The sequence below is a fragment of the Salmo salar genome, chromosome 26 (genome assembly GCF_965601325.2).
Source record: "Salmo salar chromosome 26, fSalSal1, whole genome shotgun sequence".
Lineage (NCBI taxonomy): Eukaryota > Metazoa > Chordata > Actinopteri > Salmoniformes > Salmonidae > Salmo > Salmo salar.
In genome coordinates, this window is record NC_138316.1 from 18,061,674 (window position 1) to 18,085,134 (window position 23,461).

Genomic DNA, 23,461 nt, shown 5'->3' on the forward strand with positions numbered 1-23,461 from the left:
ATTGTGATACAGCCTTGAATCGAACCAGGGTCTGTAGTGACACCTCTAGCACTGAGATGCAGTGCCTTAGACCTTCGAATGCCCTAGTTATCAGTGGGTAATGTAGCCTAGCAGTTTATTTACTGCGTTAGGCAGGTTAACACTGCTATGGGAGTGTGTATTTACGGTAATTATATTGTAACGACCCTGGGTTGAATGTATTACAATAAGGCGTATGTACATTGTAGCATTTATTTCCAAATGGCAGTTGTTGATAAGACCACCAAAGGTGAGGCTAACAGCCTACCTCACTCTCAGTCGCGCGGTTGTCTCCTAGCACGTAGGCCCTACGGTTTTGCGCAGACGCAATAGCTTCCCTTTTCGATGTACCTCTGAATCGGTTCCTTAGCATACGACACCGTTAGCCACTGACTGTCACCGGTCGGCAAGATGTTCAGAGCTGTTGTTCGACTTTCAACCTCTGGGGTACGGAGTTTAACGCGGACACGACCATGTTACTCGGGTAAGACTGACGGCAAAGCCTATTAATTGTCTATTTATTCATTAAACGGTTTGCCTTTCGTGTTAGCTTGCTTGCCAGTTGTCCATAGCAAGTAGCCACCAAGCTAGCTGGCTAACGTTAGTCGTAAATGGTATGTAACGTTACGGTAGTCTTCAAATTCGACATGATATATATAGTTTGCACTTTTAGGCAAATTCAAAGCATTGCGGTTAAGTATATGAAGTCACAAATGTATTGTGATCATACACCGCTGATTAGACTAGATGGCATTAGCTAGCTAGCTAATGCCAAGTCAATGGGACTATCGTTTGCGTCAGGGTGACATTGATTATCATTTGATCTAAAGTAATATTTCTTGGTGCCCATAAATAGTATAGAGTTTTCATGTTCTTAAATTGAGGTCATATCCAGTGTCAATGTATATAACCATCAGACAGCTAGTAAACTTTAGCATGTGTCCTTGTGATGACCCATGCTTCGGTTTTTCGAGGGAGTCACAGCAGTGTTGCCAACTCCTCAGTAAGGAAAGTAGCTATTGGCTGTCCTAGAAGTCGCCAAATGACGTCACATAATTTGCATAATTGGCCATGTGCATTTAATTGTGATGGACCCTGTAGGAGAGAGGAATAATGTGGGAGAGACAAAAAAGTGAGTAAAAAACATCCTAAATATGTTTAGAACTAACTACAAATGAACTTTCATCTGTCGATTCTTGTTTTTTTTTGTCACAATTCCAACCCTCCTCCTTTATCCGGGCTTGGGACCGGCAAGTGACCCAAAAGAGACACTGGCGGAGTTACTTAGTTTTTTATAAAAACATTTTTTTTCGTTTTCTTAATTTGGTTTGGTTTTTAATCTTATGGACCACTTAGGAGCCTACAACAAGTCACAGTAAAACATGAACATTTTTAACCATAACATTTTTTTTTTTTTGTATACAATCTAAATGGACCAAAAAGAGACAATAGAAAAAACTGTCAATGGCAATGTGAGAAAGTTATGGTAACTAGTCTGGCCCTAATTCAGGTTAATTTGTTATTTATTTTTTCAGACCCCCCTCACACACACACACACACACACACACAGGCTGTGCTGGCTCACTGAAAGAGTGGGTCATCGTCATTTTGGTCAAGGCTCTCTATGGCAGGTTCAGCAACTGAGGGAGCTGACTTAAATGAGTAAGCAGCTGATGTGCCAAAAAGCTGCAAAACATTATCAGGCAGCTGGTGCTCATAGCAAGCCTCACCAGACAGCTTCAGCCCATATTGAATGTACAGGATGGAGTTAAGGGTCTGCAAGGATATCTGATTTCTAAGTTTGCTTTTTACCACACTCATCTGGCTGAATACTCTCTCGACTTCAGCATTCGAGTGTGGCAAGGACAACACAGACACAGCGGCCATGGCAAGTTCTTGAAACGGGTTGATATCAGCTGCATCCCTGAACTTCCAAATCTCACTCCAGAAGCCCAGTGTGTTTTTTTTGTCTCATTCCATTTACTAAGATGGATGGCACGCCATTGCTGGACAATCTTGCCTATCTCTGCAGGGGAGTAGCCAAAAAGCTTGGCTATTTTTTCTATTTCTCCAGGGCTCTTATTGTGCTTTAGAGTTTCCTCCACATTGAAATCTGACATGTACTGCAATGCTTCGGCGTTGTCCGGCAGTCTCACCCTCAACTCATTAGTGAGGGAGATGGTAAAGGCTACACATCGCTTTCGGGCATTGTTTTCATCCTCAGGCGCAAGGTGGAGCTCAGCTGCCTTTGACTCAAAAAGGTAACCAAGGTACGGTTTGGGACTGATGTAGAGGTCGACCGATTATGATTTTAACGCCGATACCGATTATTGGAGGACCAAAAAAAGACGATGCCAATTTTTTTATTTATTTGATATAATGACAATTACAACAATACTGAATTAACACTTATTTTAACTTAATATAATACATAAATACTATCAATTTAGCCTCAAATAAATAATGAAACATGTTCAATTTAGTTTAAATAATGCAAAAACAAAGTGTTGGAGAAGAAAGTAAAAGTGCAATATGTGCATGTAAAAAAGCTAACGTTTCAGTTCCTTGCTCAGAATATGAGAACATAAGAAAGCTGGTGGTTCCTTTTAACATGAGTCTTCAATATTTCCATGTAAGAAGTTTTAGGTTGTAGTTATTATAGGACTATTTCTCTCTATACGATTTGTATTTCATATACCTTTGACTATTGGATGTTCAGCAGGAACACTTCGACAACAGCCACCCTCGAAGCAGCTACTTCAAGTCTCAGAGCGAGTGACGTTTGAAACGCTATTAGCGCGCACCCCGCTAACTAGCTAGCCATTTCACATCGTTACACCAGCCTAATCTCGGGGGTTGAAGTCATAAACAGCGCAATGCTTGAAGAATTGCGAAGAGCTGCTGGCAAACGCACGAAGGTGCTGTTTGAATGAATGCTTATGAGCCTGCTGCTGCCTACCATCGCTCAGTCAGACTGCTCTATCAAATATCAAATCATAGACTTAATTATAACATAATAACACACAGAAATACGAGCCTTTGGTCATTAATATGGTCGAATCTGGAAACGATCATTTCGAAAACGTAACGTTTATTAAATCAGTGAAATACGGAACCGTTCCGTATTTTATCTAACGGGTGGCATGTCTAAGTCTAAATATTCCTGTTACATTGCACAACCTTCAATGTTATGTCATAATTATGTACAATTCTGGCAAATTAATTACGGCCTTTGTTAGGAATAAATGGACTTCACACAGTTCGCAATGAGCCAGGCGGCCCAAACTGCTGTATATACCCTGACTGCTTGCACGGAACGCAAGTGAAGTGACACAACGTCACTTCCCTAGTTATAAGAAATTCATGTTAGCAGGCAATATTAACTAAATATGCAGGTTAAAAAATATATACTTGTGTATTGATTTTAAAGAAAGGCATTGATGTTTGTGGTTAGGTATGTTGGTGCAACGACAGTGCTTTTTTCTCAAATGCGCTCGTTAAATCATCACCCGTTTGTCGAAGTAGGCTGTGATTCGATGAGAAATTAACAGGCACCGCATCGATTATATGCAATGCAGGACACGTTAGATAACTACACATGTTTGATGATATTACTAGTTTAACTAGTGATTATGTTAAGATTGATAGTTTTTTATAAGATATGTTTAATGCTAGCTAGCAACTTACCTTGGCTTCTTGCTGCCCTCGCGCAACAGGTAGTCAGCCTGCCACGCAGGCTCCTCGTGGAGTGCAATGTAAGGCAGGTGGTTAGAGCGTTGGACTAGTAACCGGAAGGTTGCAAAAACGAATCCCCGAGGTGACAAGGTAAACATCTGTTGTTCTGTCCCTGAACAAGGCAGTTAACCCCCGTTCCTAGGCCGTCATTGAAAATAAGAATGTGTTTTTAATCTGACTTGCCTAGTTAAATAAAGGTGTAAAAAAAAAAAAAAAAGGCTAATTGGTGTCCAAAAATACCGATTGTTATAAAAACTTGAAATCGGCCCCAATTAATTGGCCATTCCGATTAATCGGTCGACCTCTAGACTGATGTATCCATCTATTGGCCCTTTGAGTACATCAACATTTGCCAGTGGATTCTGCACCCTGCTGCTCACAGACTTAGCTTAAGAGGATCTACTTGCTCTCCCTCAAAAACCTTGATGGCAAACTGTACCTCACCCAGCACTGACTTCAAAAAAGTCATATACAATATGTTTTGAGGATCACTGTACATGGAGTATAAAACCTCAGCCATGTAGCAGTGTTCACTGGACTTGGTGACTGCGAAATGCAGCCTAAGCTGCGAAATGCAGCCTAAGAAATCGCGGGTTCAATGGAGAGTCAACGTGTGGCACACACCTTGGTTATCTGTAAAGGTTTCTCCCCACAGTTGATGGTCTCATATATGGCCTTGTAGCCTCCCTGCGCTTTGGAGACACTGAAAACCAGTTAAGTCTCTCGTACCAAGTACTCCACACTACGGGGGATGGTGTCATTGGAAGCATGACTTCCAGCAAGCTGCAGAGAGTGGCACACACAGTGAATAAGAACCAGATATTTGAGGCCATACTCCTCCTTCAGCACTTTATGGACCCCATTGTTAATCCCCGTCATGAGGCATTGTCAGTCCCTATCCCCAGGAGTTTCTCTTTTTTAAGACAACACTTCTCGAGGAAAGCCACAACAGCACGTGCTATAGATTTGTCATCTCCTCCCTCCAACTCAACAAGCCCCAGAAATGTTGATAGAATTGTCTGCTTGGTGTCACTAAAGTACCTTATCACAACCCCCAGGTACTTAGAAACACTTACATCCGTGGACTCATCGAGGAGGAGGCTGAAACGCTGGTCACCCACATCTGCGACCAACTTTTTTCAGAAAATATGGTGCTAGAACACCATTAATCATTTCTGTGCACTTTGTCCTGTGCATTTTGAAGTGGGTAGCAGCAGTGGAGTCTGAGAAAGCAGCTCTACATGCTTCTCCAATGTGATCACATGCCAGCATGGAACAGTGTTCAGCGATAGCTAATGCCATGGTGGCCTCAGCCTTTTTTGCAGAGTACATTTTAACCATAAATGGCAGCCTCTTTTGGGTGGAACTGTTATAAGGCTTTGCCTTTTGAGTATGTTTTTGAGTTGTCATGTGTTTTTTATTTTTATTTATTATAAAACATTTTTTTACATCACTAAGTTTGAAGTAGAAATCAGCCTTACAATACAGGCAGTATGCCCGTGTATCATCTCCAATAAATGGCTTCAACCAGCCTTTGAATTCAGGGTTTGATTCCCACTCCTTTCTGTATTTTTGAGTGTACAGTTTAGACTGAGACATGAGCTAGATGTTTAGCTTATGTCACAGAGAGGCACACACACAGTGGACAAGGTAAGTGACTGAGGCTGTGTGAGTCAAATGCAGTGATTTATTTTTGTGCAGTGATTTATTTTAGACAAAGAACATTTTACATTTACATCCCACCCTGAATGTAAGCCAGGGCGGGATCAGCCAGCGGCGGCTTCCCGCATGCGCGATTCATTTGCAGTCTGGACGCGGAGGGGTGAACATCTCCTGCTCTGACTGCAGCTGGGAGGGACTGCTGCACGAGGACTGGGCCGCCTGTGAGTGCTTTGGGACGGGGGTGGGGCCCACGGCAGCATCCGCTGCTCTTTGAGAAGAGTAAGAACGATACGTGCCTTCACCTCAGTCTCCAATAACACCAGGAAAAAGTTGCGAGATTTGTCGCTAGTCAATGTTTTTTTTTATTTTTTAGAATGTGTCGCTAGAGGGATCTGAATACTCGCTAAATATAGCGACAAAGTCGCTAAGTTGGCAACACTGGTGCACAACAATTCGCAGAAACCAGTGTATGGTCATGTCCTACACCATCTACTGCTCTTGATCTGTTTACACTCAGTTATGGCTAGATTTGGGCTGTCAAAATATATTAAGTGTCTTGGCATTGACCTCTGACCCAGTTAGCCGGATTGCTGTAAATAGACATTCCTTCCCTGCCAAGTCGGGATATTGCAGAGAGCTGCCCGGTGACACGAGCCTACTAGACAGGCTAAATTACTTCTATGCTCGCTTCGACGCAAGTAACAGTGAAACATGCATGAGCGCATCAGCTGTTCCGGATGATTGTGATCACGCTCTTTTTATTTTTTCAATTTATTTAACTAGGCAAGTCAGTTAAGAACAAATACTTATTTTTAATGACGCTTAGGAACAGTGTTAACTGCCTTGTTCAGGGGCAGAACTACTTTTTCTTTACCTTGTCAGCTCAGGGATTCGATTATGCAACCTTTCGGTTACTAGTCCAACGCTCTAACCACTAGGCTACCTGCCGCTCTCCGCAGCCAACGTGAGTAAGATCTTTCAAACAGGTCAACATTCACAAGGCCGCAGGGCCAGGCGGATTACCAGCACGTGTGTTCTGAGCATGCGCTGACCAACTGGTAAGTGTCTTCACTGACATTTTCAACCTCTCCCTGTCTGAGTCTGTAATACCAACATGTTTCAAGCAGACCACCATAGTCCCTGTGCCCAAGAACACTAAGGTAACCTGCCTAAGTGACTACCGTCCTGTAGCACTCACGTCTGTAGCCATGAAGTGCTTTGAAAGGCTGGTCATGGCTCACAACACCATTATCCCAGAAACCCTAGACCCGCTACAATTTGCATACTGCCCTAACAGAGCCGCAGATGACGCAATCTCTATTGCACTCCACACTTCCCTTTCCCATCTGGACAAAAGGAACACCTATGTGAGAATACTATTCATTGACTACAACTCAGCATTCAACACCATAGTGCCCTCAAAGCTCATCAATAAGGTAAGGACCCTGGGACTAAACACCTCCCTCTGTAACTGGATCCTGGACTTCCTGACGGGCCGCACCCAGGTGGTAAGGTTAGGTAACAACACATCCGCCACACTGATCCTCAACACGGGGGCCCCTCAGGGGTGCGTGCTCAGTCCCCTCCTGTTGTACTCCCTGTTCACTCATGACTTTACGGCCAGGCACGACTCCAACAGCATCATTAAGTTTGCCGATGAGACAGCCTATAGGGAGGAGGTCAGAAACCTGACCGTGTGGAGCCAGGACAACAACCTCTCCCTCACTGTGATCAAGACAAAGGAGATGATTGTGGACTACAGGAAAAAGAGTACCGAGTGCGCCCCCATTCTCATCGACGGGGCTGTAGTGGAGCAGGTGTAGAGCTCAAGTTCCTTGGTGTCCACATCACCAACAAACTAACATGGTCCAAGCACACCAAGACAGTCGTGAAGAGGGCATGACCAAACCTATTCCCACTCGGGAGACTGAAAAGATTTGGCATTGGTCCTCAGATCCTCAAAACGTTCTACAGCTGCACCATCAAGAGCATCCTGACTGGTTGCATCACTGTCTGGTTTGGCAACTGCTCGGCCTCCGACCGCAAGGCACTACAGAGGCTAGTGCGTACGGCCCACTGGGGCCAAGCTTTCTGCCATCCAGGACCTCTATCCCAGGCAGTGTCAGAGGATGGCCCTAAAAACTGTCAGACTCCAGCCACCCTAGTCATAGTCTGTTCTCTCTGCTACCGCATGGCAAGCGGTACCGGGGAACCAAGTCTAGGTCCAAGAGGCTTCTAAACAGCTTTTACCCCCAAGCCATCTAATCAAATGGCTACCCAGATTACTTGCATCCCCCCCCCCCCCTTTTTATACTGCTGCTACTCTCATCTATGCATAGTCACTTTAATAACTCTACCTACATGTACATATTACCTCGACTAACCGGTGCCCCCGCACATTGACTCTGTACTGGTACCCCTTGTATATAGCCTCACCATTGTTATTTTACTGCTGCTCTTTAATTGTTACTTTTTTATTTAATTAATTTTTTTTAAGTTAATACATTTTTTTAAACAGCATTGTTGGTTAGGGCTTGTAAGTAAGCATTTCACTGTAAGGTCTACACCTGTTGTATTCGGCACATGTGTGACAAATACAATTTCATTTGATATTGCAATTATGCGTGTAATGTTTACAGGTCAGTTTCCTCTAGAATAGATCTTAGTGGAGCGCACAGGCGAAGTCCTCAAAGCAACATCCTGGGCTGCAAAAATCACATTTGAAATCAGCTGGTAGTGAGATGACATGTCTGACAGCAGGTGTAGGTTATGGCTCACCTGCTTTTTCATGAGAATTGAAGTGTGTGTGTATATATATTTTTTTCAGTCAAGCATCTATGAATAGGCCTTGACCTCTATATGATCTAAAATGTTTGTTTTCTATGTTGCAGCTCCTTTGGCCTCCCGGTGCTACTCCCATGCCAAGGTGGAGACAGATGAGGAGTTCGATGCCCGTTGGGTCACTTATTTCAGCAAGCCAGACATTGATGCCTGGGAGCTGAAGAAAGGTGATCTTCTAAAGAATGTTGAAAATAAGTCTGCACTTTTGCCGAAGGTCTACAGTAATTTTTGAGTTTGAGTCTAACGGATAGACAGAATTTTATTTAAACTATCAAATTTGAAAAAATGTATAACGTAGTATGCTTGAATCCCATTCCACATCCCATAGGCATGAACACACTAATTGGCTACGACCTGGTACCTGAACCCAAAATCCTCGACTCAGCTCTTCGTGCTTGCCGAAGGTTGAATGACTTGGCCAGTGCTATCCGCATCCTCGAGGCAGTCAAGGTGAGCTACACAGCTTGCCCTACCAACTCCTAGTGAAGTCATCTCAATAAAATAAACGTATATATCTTATAAGTGCAGTCAGAAAGTGTTCAGACCCCTTGACATTTTCCACATTGTTACGATAGCCTTATTCTAAAATTGATTAAATAATTTCCCCCCCTCAATCTACACACAATGACAAAGTGAAAACGGGTATTAAAAATAAACATACCTTATTTACATAATTATTCAGACCCTTTGCTATGAGACTTGAAATTGAGCTCAGGGTGCATCCTGTTTCCATTGAGCATCCTTGAGATGTTTCTACAACTTCATTGAAGTCCACCTGTGGTAAATTCTATTGATTGGACATGATTTGGAAAGGCACACTCACCGGTCTATATAAGGTCCTAGACATGAGGTCGAATTAATTGTCCGTAGAGCTCCGAGACAGGATTGTGTTGAGGCACAGATCTGGGGAAGGGTACCAAAAAATGTCTGCAGCATTGAAGGTCCCCAAGAACACAGTGGCCTCAATCAATATTAAATAGAAGTTTGGAACCACCAAGACTGGCCGCTCGGCCAAACAGCGCTCGAGACCGTAAGCACACAGCCAAGACAATGCAGGAGTGGCTTTGGGACAAGTCTCTGAATCTCCTTGAGTGGCCCAGCCAGAGCCCGGACTTGAACCCGATCGAACATCTCTGGAGAGACCTGAAAATAGCTGTGCAGCAACGCTCCCCATCCAACCTGACAGAGCATGAGAGGATCTGCAGAGAAGAATGTGAGAAACTTCCCAAATACAGGTGTGCCAAGCTTGTAGCCTCATACCCAAGAAGACTCGAGGCTGTAATCGCTGCCAAAGGTGCTTCAACAAAGTACTGAGCAAAGGGTCTGAATACATATGTAATTTTTTTTTGATTGATATATCAATCAATCTCAATATAAAAATGTGTAAACCTGTTTTTGCTTTGTCATTGTGTGTAGATTGGGGGGGGGGGGACAACATTCATCCATTTTAGAATAAGGCTGTAATGTAACTGTGGAAAAAGTCAAGGGGTCCGAATACTTTCCGACTGCACTGTATTAGGATCCCCATTAGCTGTTGTGAAAGCAGCAGCTACATTTCACAGGGTCCACACAACATGAAACATGACATAGAGCATTAATGGACAAGGACAGAACAACCCAAGTGTGGATATACTCACTGCTTTTATATCATGTCTAAATGGGAAAATAACTTCAATTTCTGCCATTTGGTTAAAGGACCTATATGTAGAATTTTTGCATTGTAATTTCAGAAAATGGCCATAATATACTGAACAAAAATATAAACGCAACATGTAAAGCGTTGGTCCCATGTTTCATGAGCTGAAATAAAATCCCAGAAATTGAGGAGTTTTTCTGTCTGTAATAAATCTCGTGGGGGAAAACTCATTCTGATTGGGTGGGCCTGGCTCACAAGTGGATGGGCCTATTGCAATTCACCTAGCTTCTACATGGGTGAGATTCTACATGTTTATCGTATTCGGGTGTTTTTGTTCCAGATGGTTAAATTTGAAAATTGTACAGATTACTGAGCATAAATGATTTAAATGACTTCCATTCACAGACAAATCCACTAATAAAGTACATTTAACATTCCAGTAGCTTTGAAAAACACTGCTTATTTCAGGGGAACTGTACTATTGACTTTTAGGGTTTGGGCTATTTCTTATATTGGTGGAAGCAGACTTTAATCCTCACATGAGCCACCTAGCTGTACAAAAAGAACAGTCAAACTCCTTAATTAGTGGGTGTACTAATTCCTCACCCTTTCAATGTAGCTGACTTTTTAATTTATTTGACTAGCCGGAAGGTTCACAGCATAATCTATTTTTATGCTATACTGAATAAAAAAAATGCAACATGCAACAATTTCAATGAGTTACAGTTCATATAAGGAAATCAGTCAATTAAAATGAATTAGGCCCTAATCTATGGATTCACATGACTGGGCAGGGGCACAGCATAGGTGGGCCTGGGAGGGCATAGGCCCAGCCAATCAGACAGTTTTTTTCCCCACAAAGGGGCTTTATTACAGACAGAAATGCTCCTCAGTTTCATCAGCAGTTCGGGTGGCTGGTCTCAGACAATCCCGCAGGTGAAGAAGCCGGATGTGGAGGTCCTGGGCTGGTGTGGTTACATGTGGTTGTGAGACCGGTTGGACGTACTGCCAAATTCTCTAAAACGATGTTGGAGGCAGCTTATGGTAGTGAAACAAACATTAAATTCTCTGGCAACAGCTCTGGCTGACATTCTTGTTTTCAGTATGCCAATTGCATGCTCCCTCAACTTGAGACATCTGTGGCATTGTGTTTTGACAAAACTGCACATTTGAGTGGCCTTTTGTCCCCAGCACAAGGTGTGTAATGATCCTGCTGTTTAATCAGCTTCTTTATATGCCACACCTGTAAGGTGGATGGATTATCTTGGCAAAGCAGCAATGCTGGGGCGGCAAGTAGACTAGTGGTTAGAGTGTTGGACTAGTAACTGAAAGGTTGCAAGATTGAATCCCCGAGCTGACAAGGTACAAATGTCGTTCTGCCCCTGAACAAGGCAGTTAACCCACTGTTCCTAGGCTGTCATTGAAAATAAGAATTTGTTCTTAACTGACTTGCCTAGTTAAATAAAAAGATGCTCACTAACAGGGATGTAAACATTTGAGAAAAATGTGCTTTTTGTGCATATGGAACATTTCTGGTATCTTATTTCAGTTCATGGAACCAACACTTTACATGTTGCGTTTATATTTTTGTTCTGTATGTCACTTTCTTGTGAAAAGGCATTTAACATGTAAAATATGTTGGATTTAATTTCCTTTGAATTTATTCACATAATATACTAGTAATTTAGGAAACTTCTAGAATGGTACAGTTATCAACCTGTATGCCTTTTTTGTAATATTCCCTATGGTGAACTTTATCGTCCTCTTTGTAACAGGACAAATCTGGTCCCCACAAAGATATCTACCCATACCTGATTCAAGAACTGCAGCCCACTCTGATTGAGCTGGGTATCTCCACACCTGAGGATCTGGGCATGGACATATTATAGACATCCTCTGGGTGAGTGCTTACACATTGAAAAAGAAATGCTCTGGGCCCAGTTTCTCAAAAGCATCTTGAGGCTAAGTTCATCGTTACAACCTTTTGTAGGGGCATCATTAAATCTCCGAGTTGTGTCCCAACATTTGTATTAAAGTTGCACTTAAATATTTGATTTACCAACTGCCTCAGACCACTCATAGAACAGCGAAGTGCATCGTTAAATGTGTCCCCCCCCCCCTACCATGTCATGTTATACATAGAATCAAGATGTTTATCAGTCTTTGTGACCCCAGATAACTTAACAACGAAGTTGAATGCAAATACAAAGTTGCCAATGTCTCTGTAAATGTTAAACAAGCGAAGGATCAAGATATTCACATGAAACCTGAGATGACTGCATCAAAAGACAAATAGCCTACCTACAGTATATGCTACATAGGCCTATATTTAAATCAATTATGTTCATTCGAGATTTATTTAGTGCATTAGAATAAGCTGCCTCAATATTAGCAGCCGTAGGTGATAATATCTCTTGGAGCTGATACAGCGTCAGTATTGTGGAATAATTCTAATGTTAAAGGTGCAATGTGCAGAAAATCGCTCTGCCACTTCCTGGTTGCTAAAATTCGAATAGTTTGCCTAATTTCAGTTTGATAAAGCAAGCAGTCATTGTGTAGAGAATCATTGTACTGCTCTGAAATAACTTTTCCATAACCAAAAAGTCTTCATCAATTTGAAGCTGGTGTACAAAACCAAAAGATGCTAAAACTAAACTTAAGAACGGGAAGCATAGATATAGAGCACATAACAGATCTACCGCTTCTTAGACTTGCTTTCAATGAGTGACAGATCTATAACCCATTTCTATGTGAACTTGGTTGGGTCGCCCAGAAAGTTACATACTGCAGCTTTAAGGTAAGATTTCAATGGAGAAAGCTGGCCCGAGAGCAGCGCTGCCTTTCTTTCGATCCTATCAGTATTGACACATGCCTCAACGACACACTTAGAGAACGTTCTCTCTGCATGGTGTTTTGGGAAACGCATGTTACATCTTCGGGCCCTTTACAGTTCTCTTAATTTTAAATAACTAATGAAATGTTTCCTTTTCATTTCCCCTCAGGTCATCTGGTGTCCAACAAGATGAACCATTTCTCTTCAAGTCTCTGCCTTGTCCTGGTGTCTGTGTGATGTTGATTTAATCCACACTCTCCTGTTGTGTACAAAATTATGGATTTAATAAAGAAATATCTATTGATTCTGCTGTCTCAATGGTAAGGTTGAGTTACTGGCATGTAACCCATTCATTCAAAGGTATCAAATGTTCAATTTCCAAACAAACTTTTATTAATTTAAATCCATTATAGACTTTTTTCAGACCACTGACTTACACAACACACCGATAATCTTATGTTTACATGAACATATGGCAGCCCCAAACATTTAACTTATCTAGTAGTATGTACTTTGATGCACCCCAGAACACTGCTGGGTTGAAACTGATAAAAGATAGTTGAGGGCAAAGGGATCAATTCCAGCAATGGGTTTGGTCAGCATTCACTTTGATTCAATGCAGAGGGGTCCTGTTATTCTGTCAGGTTTTGCACTAGCTCTCAAACCCTTCTCTGGGTAGGGTGTTAAGCAGTTAGCTTCGCCCACGGTTGGCTGTTACGTCAGTCATTGCTTATGGACCGGTTTTCGAAAGACATGGCCCATATCTCTCATTTTAGCGAACTAATCTTCCAAATAAAACGTACTACTTACTGTAACATTAGCTAGCAGACGTGCACAGATCCATATGCTGTGTGCTTCCTCCCAGTTAACGTTACACATGCTAGATTGCTAAATAGCACTGGTGGTCGTCTTCCTTAACAAGTGCTGTAACATGGTGATATGGCTGTGTGGGAACACTAACCCGAAAGGTGTTTATTTAACCTTTTTTCAAAATTATTTCACGCTGATATGAATAACATACGTTCCTTATTTCCAAAACCTTACCGCAAGCGATATGTCAACATTAAGAGCAAGCGTCGAGGCTCTTAACAAAAGGCCCCCGGGAAGAAGTTTCCTTCATCAATAGATGCTAGCCTAAAGGTAGTTTTGCACTCTCTGTTAGGTGGCCCCTTTTTGTTGAATATTGCACTGATCTGACATTTTGATAATGACATAGATAATACTGATTTGTTTTGTAACTGCCTAAAAAGAAGCCAGTGTTCTTTTCTTCTCAGGAAGGCCAAGTCTGAATATTTTGTCTGTTACCACTGATAACCTGAATGACCCTAGAAGGATTTGGAAGGCTATTAAGTATGTCTGGAAACAGTAATGTTAATGAATTACCATCATGTGTATTGAAGGACTTTGTTGCTGTATATGACAAAACTGAAATGTTTCAATGAGCACTTTGTATCATCTGGTAGGCTGTTTGATTCAGTGTCCTCTGACTCTGTACAACCCTGTGTGGATGAACCAGCGAGAGCTGGTCAAACTGAGCTTTTTGCCATTCTATGTGCAGGAGGTACATAAAGCCCTGAAATTCTTAGATCAGAGAAAGTCTGCAGGTCCTGATCTTCTTGATCCCTGCTTTTTAAATCTGGCAGCTGACTTCATAGCTGAACCACTTACAAATCTGTTCACTCTAACCCCGGAATATAATGAAATTCCAAAGATCTGGAAATCAGCATTTGTCCTACCACTTTTAAAAGGGGGAGATCGAACTCTTTTAAATAATTATAGGCCAATCTCAAATCTGTCACCCCTGTTGGAAATACTTGAAACCCTTGAGTGAACAGCTAAAATAGTTTTTATATACTATTTTATCAATGTACCAGTTGGGCTTCAGGAAGAAGCATAGCACAATTTCTGCAGCCATGAAAGTTTTATAAATGATATCATTGAAGCCCTTCACAAAAAATAGCACCGTGTCTCACTTTTTATTGATCTAAGGGTTTTGATACAGTTGATCATGCTATTCTGAGGCAGAGATTGTCGAGTGTAGGTCTTTCAGGGCATGCAGTTGCATGGTTTGCTAACTATCTGTCTGATAGAACTCAGTGCACACAATTTGATGGGCTCATATCTGTTAAATTGTCTGTCTGTAATGGTGTGCCCCAGGGCTCTGTACTTGGTCCCCTCTTATTCACTATTTATATAAATTAGACAAATGTGCAAAATGCACAACTTCACTTATGTTGATGATACTGTTATTTGTTGTTCCTCATCTCGCACAAAAGCTTTCCAGAACTTGCAAACTGCTTTTTATATACTGTTCAACATACCTTGTGTCAATTGAAGCTTATCCTCAATACTGACAACTAAACTAATGGTGTTTTCTAAAGCAAGAAATACATTATGAACCTTACACCCATTACTACCTGTCAGGGCAATGAGATTGAGACTGTAACCTCATAAATATCTTGGAATTTTAATTGATGGCCTCTAATTAAATTGCATATTCAACAATTTACAAAAGAAATTAAGCTGAAGTTGGGATTTTATTTTAGGAATAAGGCCCGTTTTTCTTTTGAAGCCAGAAGGAGGCCAGTATCAGCTACATTTATGCCTTTACTAGACTATGGGGATATTTTATATATGAATGCTTCCACTCAGTGTTTGAGATCAATTGACACCCTTTACCATGGCGCATTGAGATGTATTTTAAACTGCAAAACTCTTACGCACCACTACACTTTATATACCAGGGTTGGCTGGCCTTTTCAAGTCACTGGTATACTTTTTTTTTTACAAAGCCATTTTGGGTTTACTGGTATTTTTATTGTTCAGAAATGTGGTGGGTACTCTCTTCGTTCGCAGGACTTTATCCTGCTAACTGTTCCAAATGTCCGAACTGAATTTGGTAAAAGGGCTTTTATGTACTCTGCGCCATCGGCTTGGAACGCCTTACAAAATACTTTTAAACTGGAAGAATTTGTCCCGATTGGTGTTTTTAAATCACCGATGAAGAATTGATGCTTATTCTCTGACCTGTCAATGTTTTTAATTTGTTGTTTTATGATTTTGTTATACTCTTGTGAATTCTATGGTTTTTACAAGATTACTTGTAGTTTTTCATGTTGTCTGTAATTGTGTGCTGACTATCTTGGCCAGGACGCTCTTGAAAAAGAGATTTCAAAACTCAATGAGCCCTTCCTGGTTAAATAAAAATACGATCACCAGAAAGGTTTGTTACCTGTTTGCTACAACTGAAGTTCTCCCACCTTGTGGTTTCTGATGTCATGGGGTAGGGATGAAGGAAGGACGGTGAAAGTAGTCCAAGGCTTCTCTTGACAGGAAGCGGAAGTGGTCCTTAGACTAGCTAGCAGGAGTAAAAGACAGCAGCGATAAAACATCCTTTCATGGATGGTTGGAAATACAGTCAACATGCCTGTTTTAGCGTGTAAAGCGTGAACATTCCCACCAACATGAACAACATTATGGAGGAACAGGAGAGGGATACTCTCCTTGCTGCAGTCCCCGAGTCCCAAGTTTTGACGCCGGTAACTATGTTTTGGCTAGCTCGCTAACCAATAACAACACGCAATCTGATATCTGCCAACTCTTTTCAAATGACAGCCAACCTTGCTACAATTCTCTCAGCGTATAACGTTACTTGGCTTGTTATTTACGGTCTACTGCGAACGTTAACTAGCTACGTTTGTGTAAGCTAACCATACTAGCTACAGATTGTACACCAGATAATGAGAACGTTATTTACATATGTCATTTAGAAGACGCTCTTAAACCTAATTTCTCTGGATAAGTGCCTTGCTCAAGGGCATACCGGTATATTTTCCACCTAGTCGGCTCGGGCATTCGAACCAGCGACCTTTTGGTTACTGGCCCAACGCTCTTATCAGCTTGGCTACTTGCCGCATCCAGCAACTTTAGGTTCACTAACAAATATTAAAAAGAGGATATGTTAAACTGTGTAGAATACACACCAATATCGTTCTTTTGATATTTCAAAACATCTTGTGTAATCTTAACTATTCTGTTACCCCTTTACACTCGTGGGAATATGCCTGTATTGCACAGGAGGTTGGTGGAACCTTAATTGGGGAGGAAGGGCACATGGTAATGGCTGGAGCAGAATAGGTAGAAAGGTATCAACAACATCAAACATGGTTTCCATGTGTTTGCCATTCCATTCTGCCCATTCCAAGCATTATTAGCCGTCCGCCCCTCAGCGGCCTCCTATATGGAAAGGGCTAAATAGGAATGTTTCTTACAGAAGAAATATGAAAATTATTTGCATAAACATAGCTATGGTAGCAACTGAAACGGAAGAGTTTCGTAAAGTTAAGGACACAACACGACTGAAATCAAAACATTACACTGTTGATTTTATGATATAACCAAAGAGTTTGGGTGTCCGTTACAGGACAGCCCCATACAAACCATCGCCATAGATTTGAACTAACTTTTATTTGACTATACCTTTTTTAGGTCTCGATTTGGGTATCTTTTAAATATACATGACCAGTTGCAGGTGGTTCATTTGAATTTAGAAAATGCTCAGTTATTAAAATAAATGTTTTTCTTGATGAAGTAATCCAACAATGTTTATGCCGCCATCTTGTCTATTTAAAATCTTCTCTCATTGAGCGACACTTTGGGAAGTGTCCTGATGGCACTCACTTGTGTCGATCAATGTGAGAAGATTTTTAAATAGACAAGATGGTGGCATAAACATTGTTGGATTACGTCATGGAGCGAAACATTTATTTTAAAAATTGAGCATTTTCTAAATTGGTGGCAATATACTCGGCTAGTTATCTATTTGATTCAAATGAGGCTAATAGCAGGGCTAATTTGTAGTTGTTTAGCAGCGTTAGGGCAAGGCTGTTTTCCTGTAGTGGTCTTCCAGGGATCCTCTATTTGTAACAGAATCCGGCATGACATTTCATACTTGAGGTCGACCGATTTCTGATTTTTCAACGCCAATACCGATTATTGGAGGGCCAAAAAAAAGCCGATACAGATTTTTAATTTTTTTACTTTTTTTTATATATATTTTTTTTAAATGTATTTATTTATTTTTAATACTGAATGAACACTTATTTTAACTTAATATAATACATCAATAAAATGAATTGAGCCTCAAATAAATAATGAAACATGTTCAATTTGGTTTAAATAATGCAAAAACAAAGTGTTGGAGAAGAAAGTAAAAGTGCAATATGTGCCATGTAAAAAAGCTAACGTTTAAGTTCCTTGCTCAGAACATGAGGACGTATGAAAGCTGGTGGTTCCTTTTAACATGAGTCTTCAATATTCCCAGGTAAGAAGTTTTAGGTTGTAGTTATTATAGGACTATTTCTCTCTATACCATTTGTATTTCATATACTTTTGACTATTGGATGTTCTTATAGGCACTATAGTATTGCCAGTGTAACAGTATAGCTTCCGTCCCTCTCCTCGCCCCTACCTGGGCTCGAACCAGGAACACATCGACAACAGCCACCCTCAAAGTATCGTTACCCATCGCTCAACAAAAGCCGCGGCCCTTGCAGAGCAAGGGGTACAACTACTTCAATGTCTCAGAGCGAGTGACGTCACCAATTGAAACGCTATTAGCGTGCACCCCGCTAACTAGCTAGCCATTTCACATCGGTTACACCAGCCTAATCTCGGGAGTTGATAGGCTTGAAGTCATAAACAGCGCAATGCTTGAAGCACAGCAAAGAGCTGATTGAAAACGCAGGAAAGTGCTGTTTGAATGAATGCTTACGAGCCTACCACCGCTCAGTCAGACTGCTCTATCAAATCATAGACTTAATTATAACATAATAACACACAGAAATACGAGCCTTAGCTCATTAATATGGTCAAATCCGGAAACTATCATTTCAAAAACAAAACGTTTATTCTTTCAGTGAAATACGGAACCGTTCCGTATTTTATCTAACGGATGGCGTTCCTAAGTCTAAATATTGCTGTTACATTGCACAACCTTCAATGTTATGTCATAATTATATACAATTCTGGCAAATTCTGGCAAATTCTGGCTCTATCTTGGCCAGGTCGCAGTTGTAAATGAGAACTTGTTCTCAACTAGCTTACCTGGTTAAATAAAGGTTAAACATTATTTTTTTTAATGTATTACGGTCTTTGTTAGGAATAAATGGTCTTCACACAGTTTGCAATGAGCCAGGCGGCCCAAACTGCTGCATATACCCTGACTGCTTGCACGGAACGCAAGAGAAGTAGCACAATTATCCTAGTTTAAAGAAATTAATGTTAGCAGGCAATATTGCAGGTTTAAAAATATATACTTGTGTATTGATTTTTAAAGAAAGGCATTGATGTTTATGGTTAGGTACACATTGGTGCAACGACAGTGCTTTTTTTCACGAATGCGCTTGTTAAATCATCACCTGTTTGGCTGAGTAGGCTGTGATTCGATGAGAAATTAACAGGTACCGGATCGATTATATGCAACGCAGGACAAGCTAGATAAACTAGTAATATCATCAACCATGTGTAGTTAACTAGTGATTATGTTAAGACTGATTGTTTTTTATAAGATAAGTTTAATGTTAGCTAGCAACTTACCTTGGCTTCTTGCTGCACTCGTGTAACAGGTAGTCAGCCTGCCACGCAGTCTCCTTGTGGAGTGCAATGTAATCGGCCACAATCGGTGTCCAAAAATGACGATTACCGATTGTTATGAAAACTTGAAATCGGCCATTCCGATTAATCGGTCGACCTCTATTTCATACATTCCTGATTTTCACATGTCAAGGGTCCTGGCACTGGCAGCAGCTCAAGACCAAGGGCTACAGATGGGGGCATCAGACCTTTGGAGAAGAGGGGACCCTACATCATGTCCAAAGCCTCAGCCATTCACATGAAACTACGTAAGTGCATTCCTGGCCCTAGATTGACACAATTCCTGTTTAAAGTCTTGTGATGTTTCAGTGTAGTCATAGCCTATGTTTTTATTTAAAGTGTTGTTCTTCTGCATGTGACTGAATCATGGCTTTAGAGAAACACCGTGAGTTGGCCCGCAAAGCAATGAAGAAAAAAGGCCTTACCTCAGGGGGTCCAGTGATGCAACAGCCCAGGCAAGGAGGAAAGAGGTAAGAGGAGAGGAGGGAGAAGTATGTTTGTAGGCGTGCATGCAAGCATAATGGAATTTGAGGTATTCGAGCTGTTATAATTCAAGTTTTTCTTGTTCCTCTTGTAGAAGTGTGAAGTTCAACAAAGGTTATGCCGCTTTGAGTCAGCACGCTGAAGATACACTGGTAGCATTGGAATCAGACAGGTAAAGGACTACACACATGGCACTGAATGTTGATCTGCGCAATCGTTCGTCGCACTGTGTTTTAGGGACCACACGCTGGTGGATGTCTGACAGTGCGCAAATTATGGCTGGCACTCAGTTCAGAGGTGCTAAGTACTCTCTCCGGCCAACACTATTGGCAAGGCACTACTGACTGCAGACACTACTGACTACAGACAATCTCTAAAGAGCCCTATGTTTATTTAGGACGTTTTTTATTTAACCTTTATTTAACTGGGCAAGTCAGAACAAATTGTTATTTACAATGAAGGCCAAACCCAGACGATGCTGGGCCAATTGTGCGCCGCCCTATGGGACTCCCAATCACGGCCGGTTGTGATACAGCCTGGAATCAAACCAGGGTCTGTAGTGATGCCTCTAGCACTCAATCGTAAATTACCTTTTAAATGGCACATTGTCCAAATCCTCGATTGGATTGAATCCCAGCCTAAGAGTATTCCTAATGACATCTTGTCTTGACCTTGCAGTGATGATGAGCTAGATGTCGAGCAGTATTCCTCAGGATATTCTTCAGCTGAGGTGAGTGTGTCCAGTGTATACTATACTCAGACCATGCTTCTACATAGAAAGGCTCGTTCGTTGGGCAGCAGTGCTCTCTATCAGGAGCAGGGTTCAGTTTCAATATAAAATAGTTGTCCCTTTATAGTCAACTACAAATGTATTCATATTTAAACAACATTCAATGCAATATACACCATTATTGCAAGTATACACCATTATTGCCTAAATAGGCTGTGTAATAACAAATATCCAGCCTATCCTCACACCTGTTTCTTACACCTCCTGTCCGCATACCTTTTTGAATTGTCATTCCACGGCTGACTTGTTGACCTCTGTGCAGGTGCACCCAGACCTGAGCAGGCAGCTGCTGCAGGATGGATACCGGCTGGATGAGATCCCTGATGACGAGGACCTGGACCTCATTCCCCCTAAAGCCATGGGTTCCTCAGCCTGCTGCTGCGCTGAGGACCCGTCGTGCTCTGTGCAGTGAGGAGGGCACTTAGTGCTGTGACCTGGCTGACCCTGCAGCTCTGTGTTTAAAGACTGGACCTCTGTTACCCTGACCTTAGCCACTGTTTAAGTCGAGCAAGGCCTCCCGTTACCCAAACCCCACCACTGTCTAAGCATGGAACCCCCCTAACACTTTAAATGGCTAGCCACTGTTTTTGCAGTGCTCTATACACCCTAAGTAACATTAAGCATGGACTGAAGTCATCCAAAGCCTTAGTCACTGTCCTAGCAGGGCTCTCTGTCACCCCAAAGGTTGACCTCTGTGTTATTTTGGAACTAGATGAAATGCTAACCATGTTGCATCCCCTCTCAATAGACAGGTGCAGGGTGATTAATCTCTGGACATGCACTACACTCATTCACCTGATGGAGAAGGTCACTGTCTTGTTGTCCTCTTTGGCATATCACTCCCAGGTCTATTTAAACATAGAAAATTGATATGCAAGGTAATATGCATACAGCAAATGTCCTAGAGCGGTTTGAAGGCTAAAGCTTTTTCTACAAGCTTGTCTTGCTCCAATTCACTTTTTTCAAAGTAAGCCCTTTGAAAACAAACCTGAACATTCCATAACTATAGCTTCATTGATTTAGAATTTTTAATCCATCTTCCTAAATTCCCTGTTTTTGTTGTAAATCCCTGGTGTTAATCTTGGGTCTAACCTCAGACCCTTAGGTGTCTTTGACACTACATGGTTTACTTTTATGTGAATTAATGCTTTAAATGATATAGGGATACTAGCACTTACTCTTATGTCAGGCTGCCTTCCAATGCTTTCTCCCAAAAAAGTGTTATGTTAAAGGGTTACAAAATGGCACTGTTTACTGTAATGTTACAGCAATGAGAACTGTGGTCAATCTTGTCCTGCGTGTTAGATGTAACATTACAGCCCATGGTGTCACTGAGGTTAACCACTACCTCCTGGCAATGCTGTACACAACAGCACAATAACCCACTTGATCCTCTCTGTCTACTACATATAGTAGTTACTAGATACTCAGAGGGACATGCATACAATATCAGAAGGCGATCTGAACAGACAAGTCACCTACATGTTACATTTTGATCACTCTCTCTCTCTCTCTCTCTCTCTCTCGCATGTCACTCGGCAAATTGTACATTTTCCCACCCTAATGTTAGTGTTTTGGTATCTTCTGGTTTTAAAAACAAGCAGTACATTGTGAGTACACTAAACATTTTGAAGAATTCTGTCTGTGTTGTCAAGCATTAGAATGAGTGATTCTCATTGCTCAAGCCCTTACATGTGTGGCTAAAGATAAGAAGTGTGTTTGCTAGTTGCTGTTTATCAGTGCAGACTTAATGTGGAAGTGTGTGTTGGTCTGGCTGCGTTTACACAAGTGACCCAATTCTGATATTTTTCAATAATTGGTCGTTTGACCAATCACATCAGCTTTGAATAAGAGCTGACGTGGAAAGATCTGGCATGATTGGTCAAAAGACCAATTAGTAGAAAGAATATCAGAATTGGCTGCCTGTTTAAACGCAGCCATTGAGTGCTTGACCTGTGTCGCTAGAAAGAGAAATATTGGACTCATCACCATCCGGTGCCGTCAGTAGCCAGTCGATGCACTTGCCTGTACTATGCAACTAATGGGACAATCTGCTTCTGTATCCTAGTTAAAACAATATACCAAGTGTTACTGAGTGCTAAATGCATTAACTTGAAATATTATTATGTAAAGGAAACACTATTTTTATTTTATTCTAAATATTGTTTTGCTATATTCAATATAATTAATTAATATACACATGTCCTTTTGTAATTTTCTTCTGGTTTGCTGGAGGGGATGTTACACCATTCAAAGTTATTCTCACAGAATTCAGAGAACTATCAATCTAATCTCTATGTCAAATATTTGTTTTGTGGAAGAGTGTGGATGTACAGCCATGAGGAAGCAGAATATGTTTATGTTGAGTATTCTGGTATATTACGGGGCGGCAGGTAGCCTAGAGGTTAGAGCGTTGTACTAGTAACTGAAAGGTTGCAAGATTGAATCCCCGAGCTGATAAGGTAAAAATCTGTCGTTCTGCCCCGGAACAAGGCAGTTAACCCACTGTTCCTAGGCCGTCAGTGAAAATAAGAATTTGTTCTTAACTGACTAAAGGTAAAATAAAAAATATTGGAAAGGCAACTTGATAAAGCAGGTTGGTTAGAATAGATTAAGGGTGTCATACTGGTCTGCTGGTTTATCCTTTCAATTAAGACCTAGACAACCAGGTAAGGGGAGTTCCTTACTAATCAGCGACCTTAATTCAACAATCAAGTACACGGGAGGAGCGAAACACCACAGCCAGTCGACGCTCTGTGGAATGAGTTTCACACGTGGAATAAATAGATCGTTAACTGAACGTAAAGAC

At 41.4% G+C, this 23,461-nt stretch overlaps 2 protein-coding genes across 2 annotated transcripts; both read left to right on the forward strand.

Annotated features, from left to right (window-relative positions):
* The first annotated feature begins 294 nt into the window (after positions 1 to 294).
* On the forward strand, positions 295 to 13,029 carry LOC106587211 (cytochrome c oxidase subunit 5A, mitochondrial). Its single transcript, XM_014175359.3, has 5 exons — positions 295 to 502; positions 8,307 to 8,423; positions 8,585 to 8,706; positions 11,668 to 11,792; positions 12,895 to 13,029. Exons 1-4 carry the CDS (start codon positions 430 to 432, stop codon positions 11,779 to 11,781), a joined length of 426 nt encoding a protein of 141 aa, XP_014030834.1. The 5' UTR covers positions 295 to 429; the 3' UTR covers positions 11,782 to 11,792; positions 12,895 to 13,029.
* Positions 13,030 to 16,015: 2,986 nt separating this feature from the next.
* On the forward strand, positions 16,016 to 22,849 carry LOC106587210 (protein FAM219B). The gene is made up of 6 exons (XM_014175358.3): positions 16,016 to 16,264; positions 19,513 to 19,627; positions 19,756 to 19,849; positions 19,957 to 20,034; positions 20,541 to 20,592; positions 20,915 to 22,849. The coding sequence occupies exons 1-6, from the start codon at positions 16,190 to 16,192 to the stop codon at positions 21,062 to 21,064; spliced, it is 564 nt and encodes a 187-aa protein (XP_014030833.1). The 5' UTR covers positions 16,016 to 16,189; the 3' UTR covers positions 21,065 to 22,849.
* Positions 22,850 to 23,461: the final 612 nt, after the last annotated feature.

What these genes read in the sequence shown, in the direction of transcription:
- LOC106587210 (XM_014175358.3), top strand. Translation starts at nt 16,190, where the DNA reads ATGAACAACATTATGGAGGAACAGGAGAGGGATACTCTCCTTGCTGCA. An exon ending in GTAGCATTGGAATCAGACAG is followed by an intron (nt 20,035 to 20,540) that starts GTAAAGGACTAC and finishes TTGACCTTGCAG; the next exon opens with TGATGATGAGCTAGATGTCG. An exon ending in CAGGATATTCTTCAGCTGAG is followed by an intron (nt 20,593 to 20,914) that starts GTGAGTGTGTCC and finishes ACCTCTGTGCAG; the next exon opens with GTGCACCCAGACCTGAGCAG.
- LOC106587211 (XM_014175359.3), top strand. Translation starts at nt 430, where the DNA reads ATGTTCAGAGCTGTTGTTCGACTTTCAACCTCTGGGGTACGGAGTTTA. An exon ending in GACACGACCATGTTACTCGG is followed by an intron (nt 503 to 8,306) that starts GTAAGACTGACG and finishes TCTATGTTGCAG; the next exon opens with CTCCTTTGGCCTCCCGGTGC. An exon ending in GCATCCTCGAGGCAGTCAAG is followed by an intron (nt 8,707 to 11,667) that starts GTGAGCTACACA and finishes TCTTTGTAACAG; the next exon opens with GACAAATCTGGTCCCCACAA.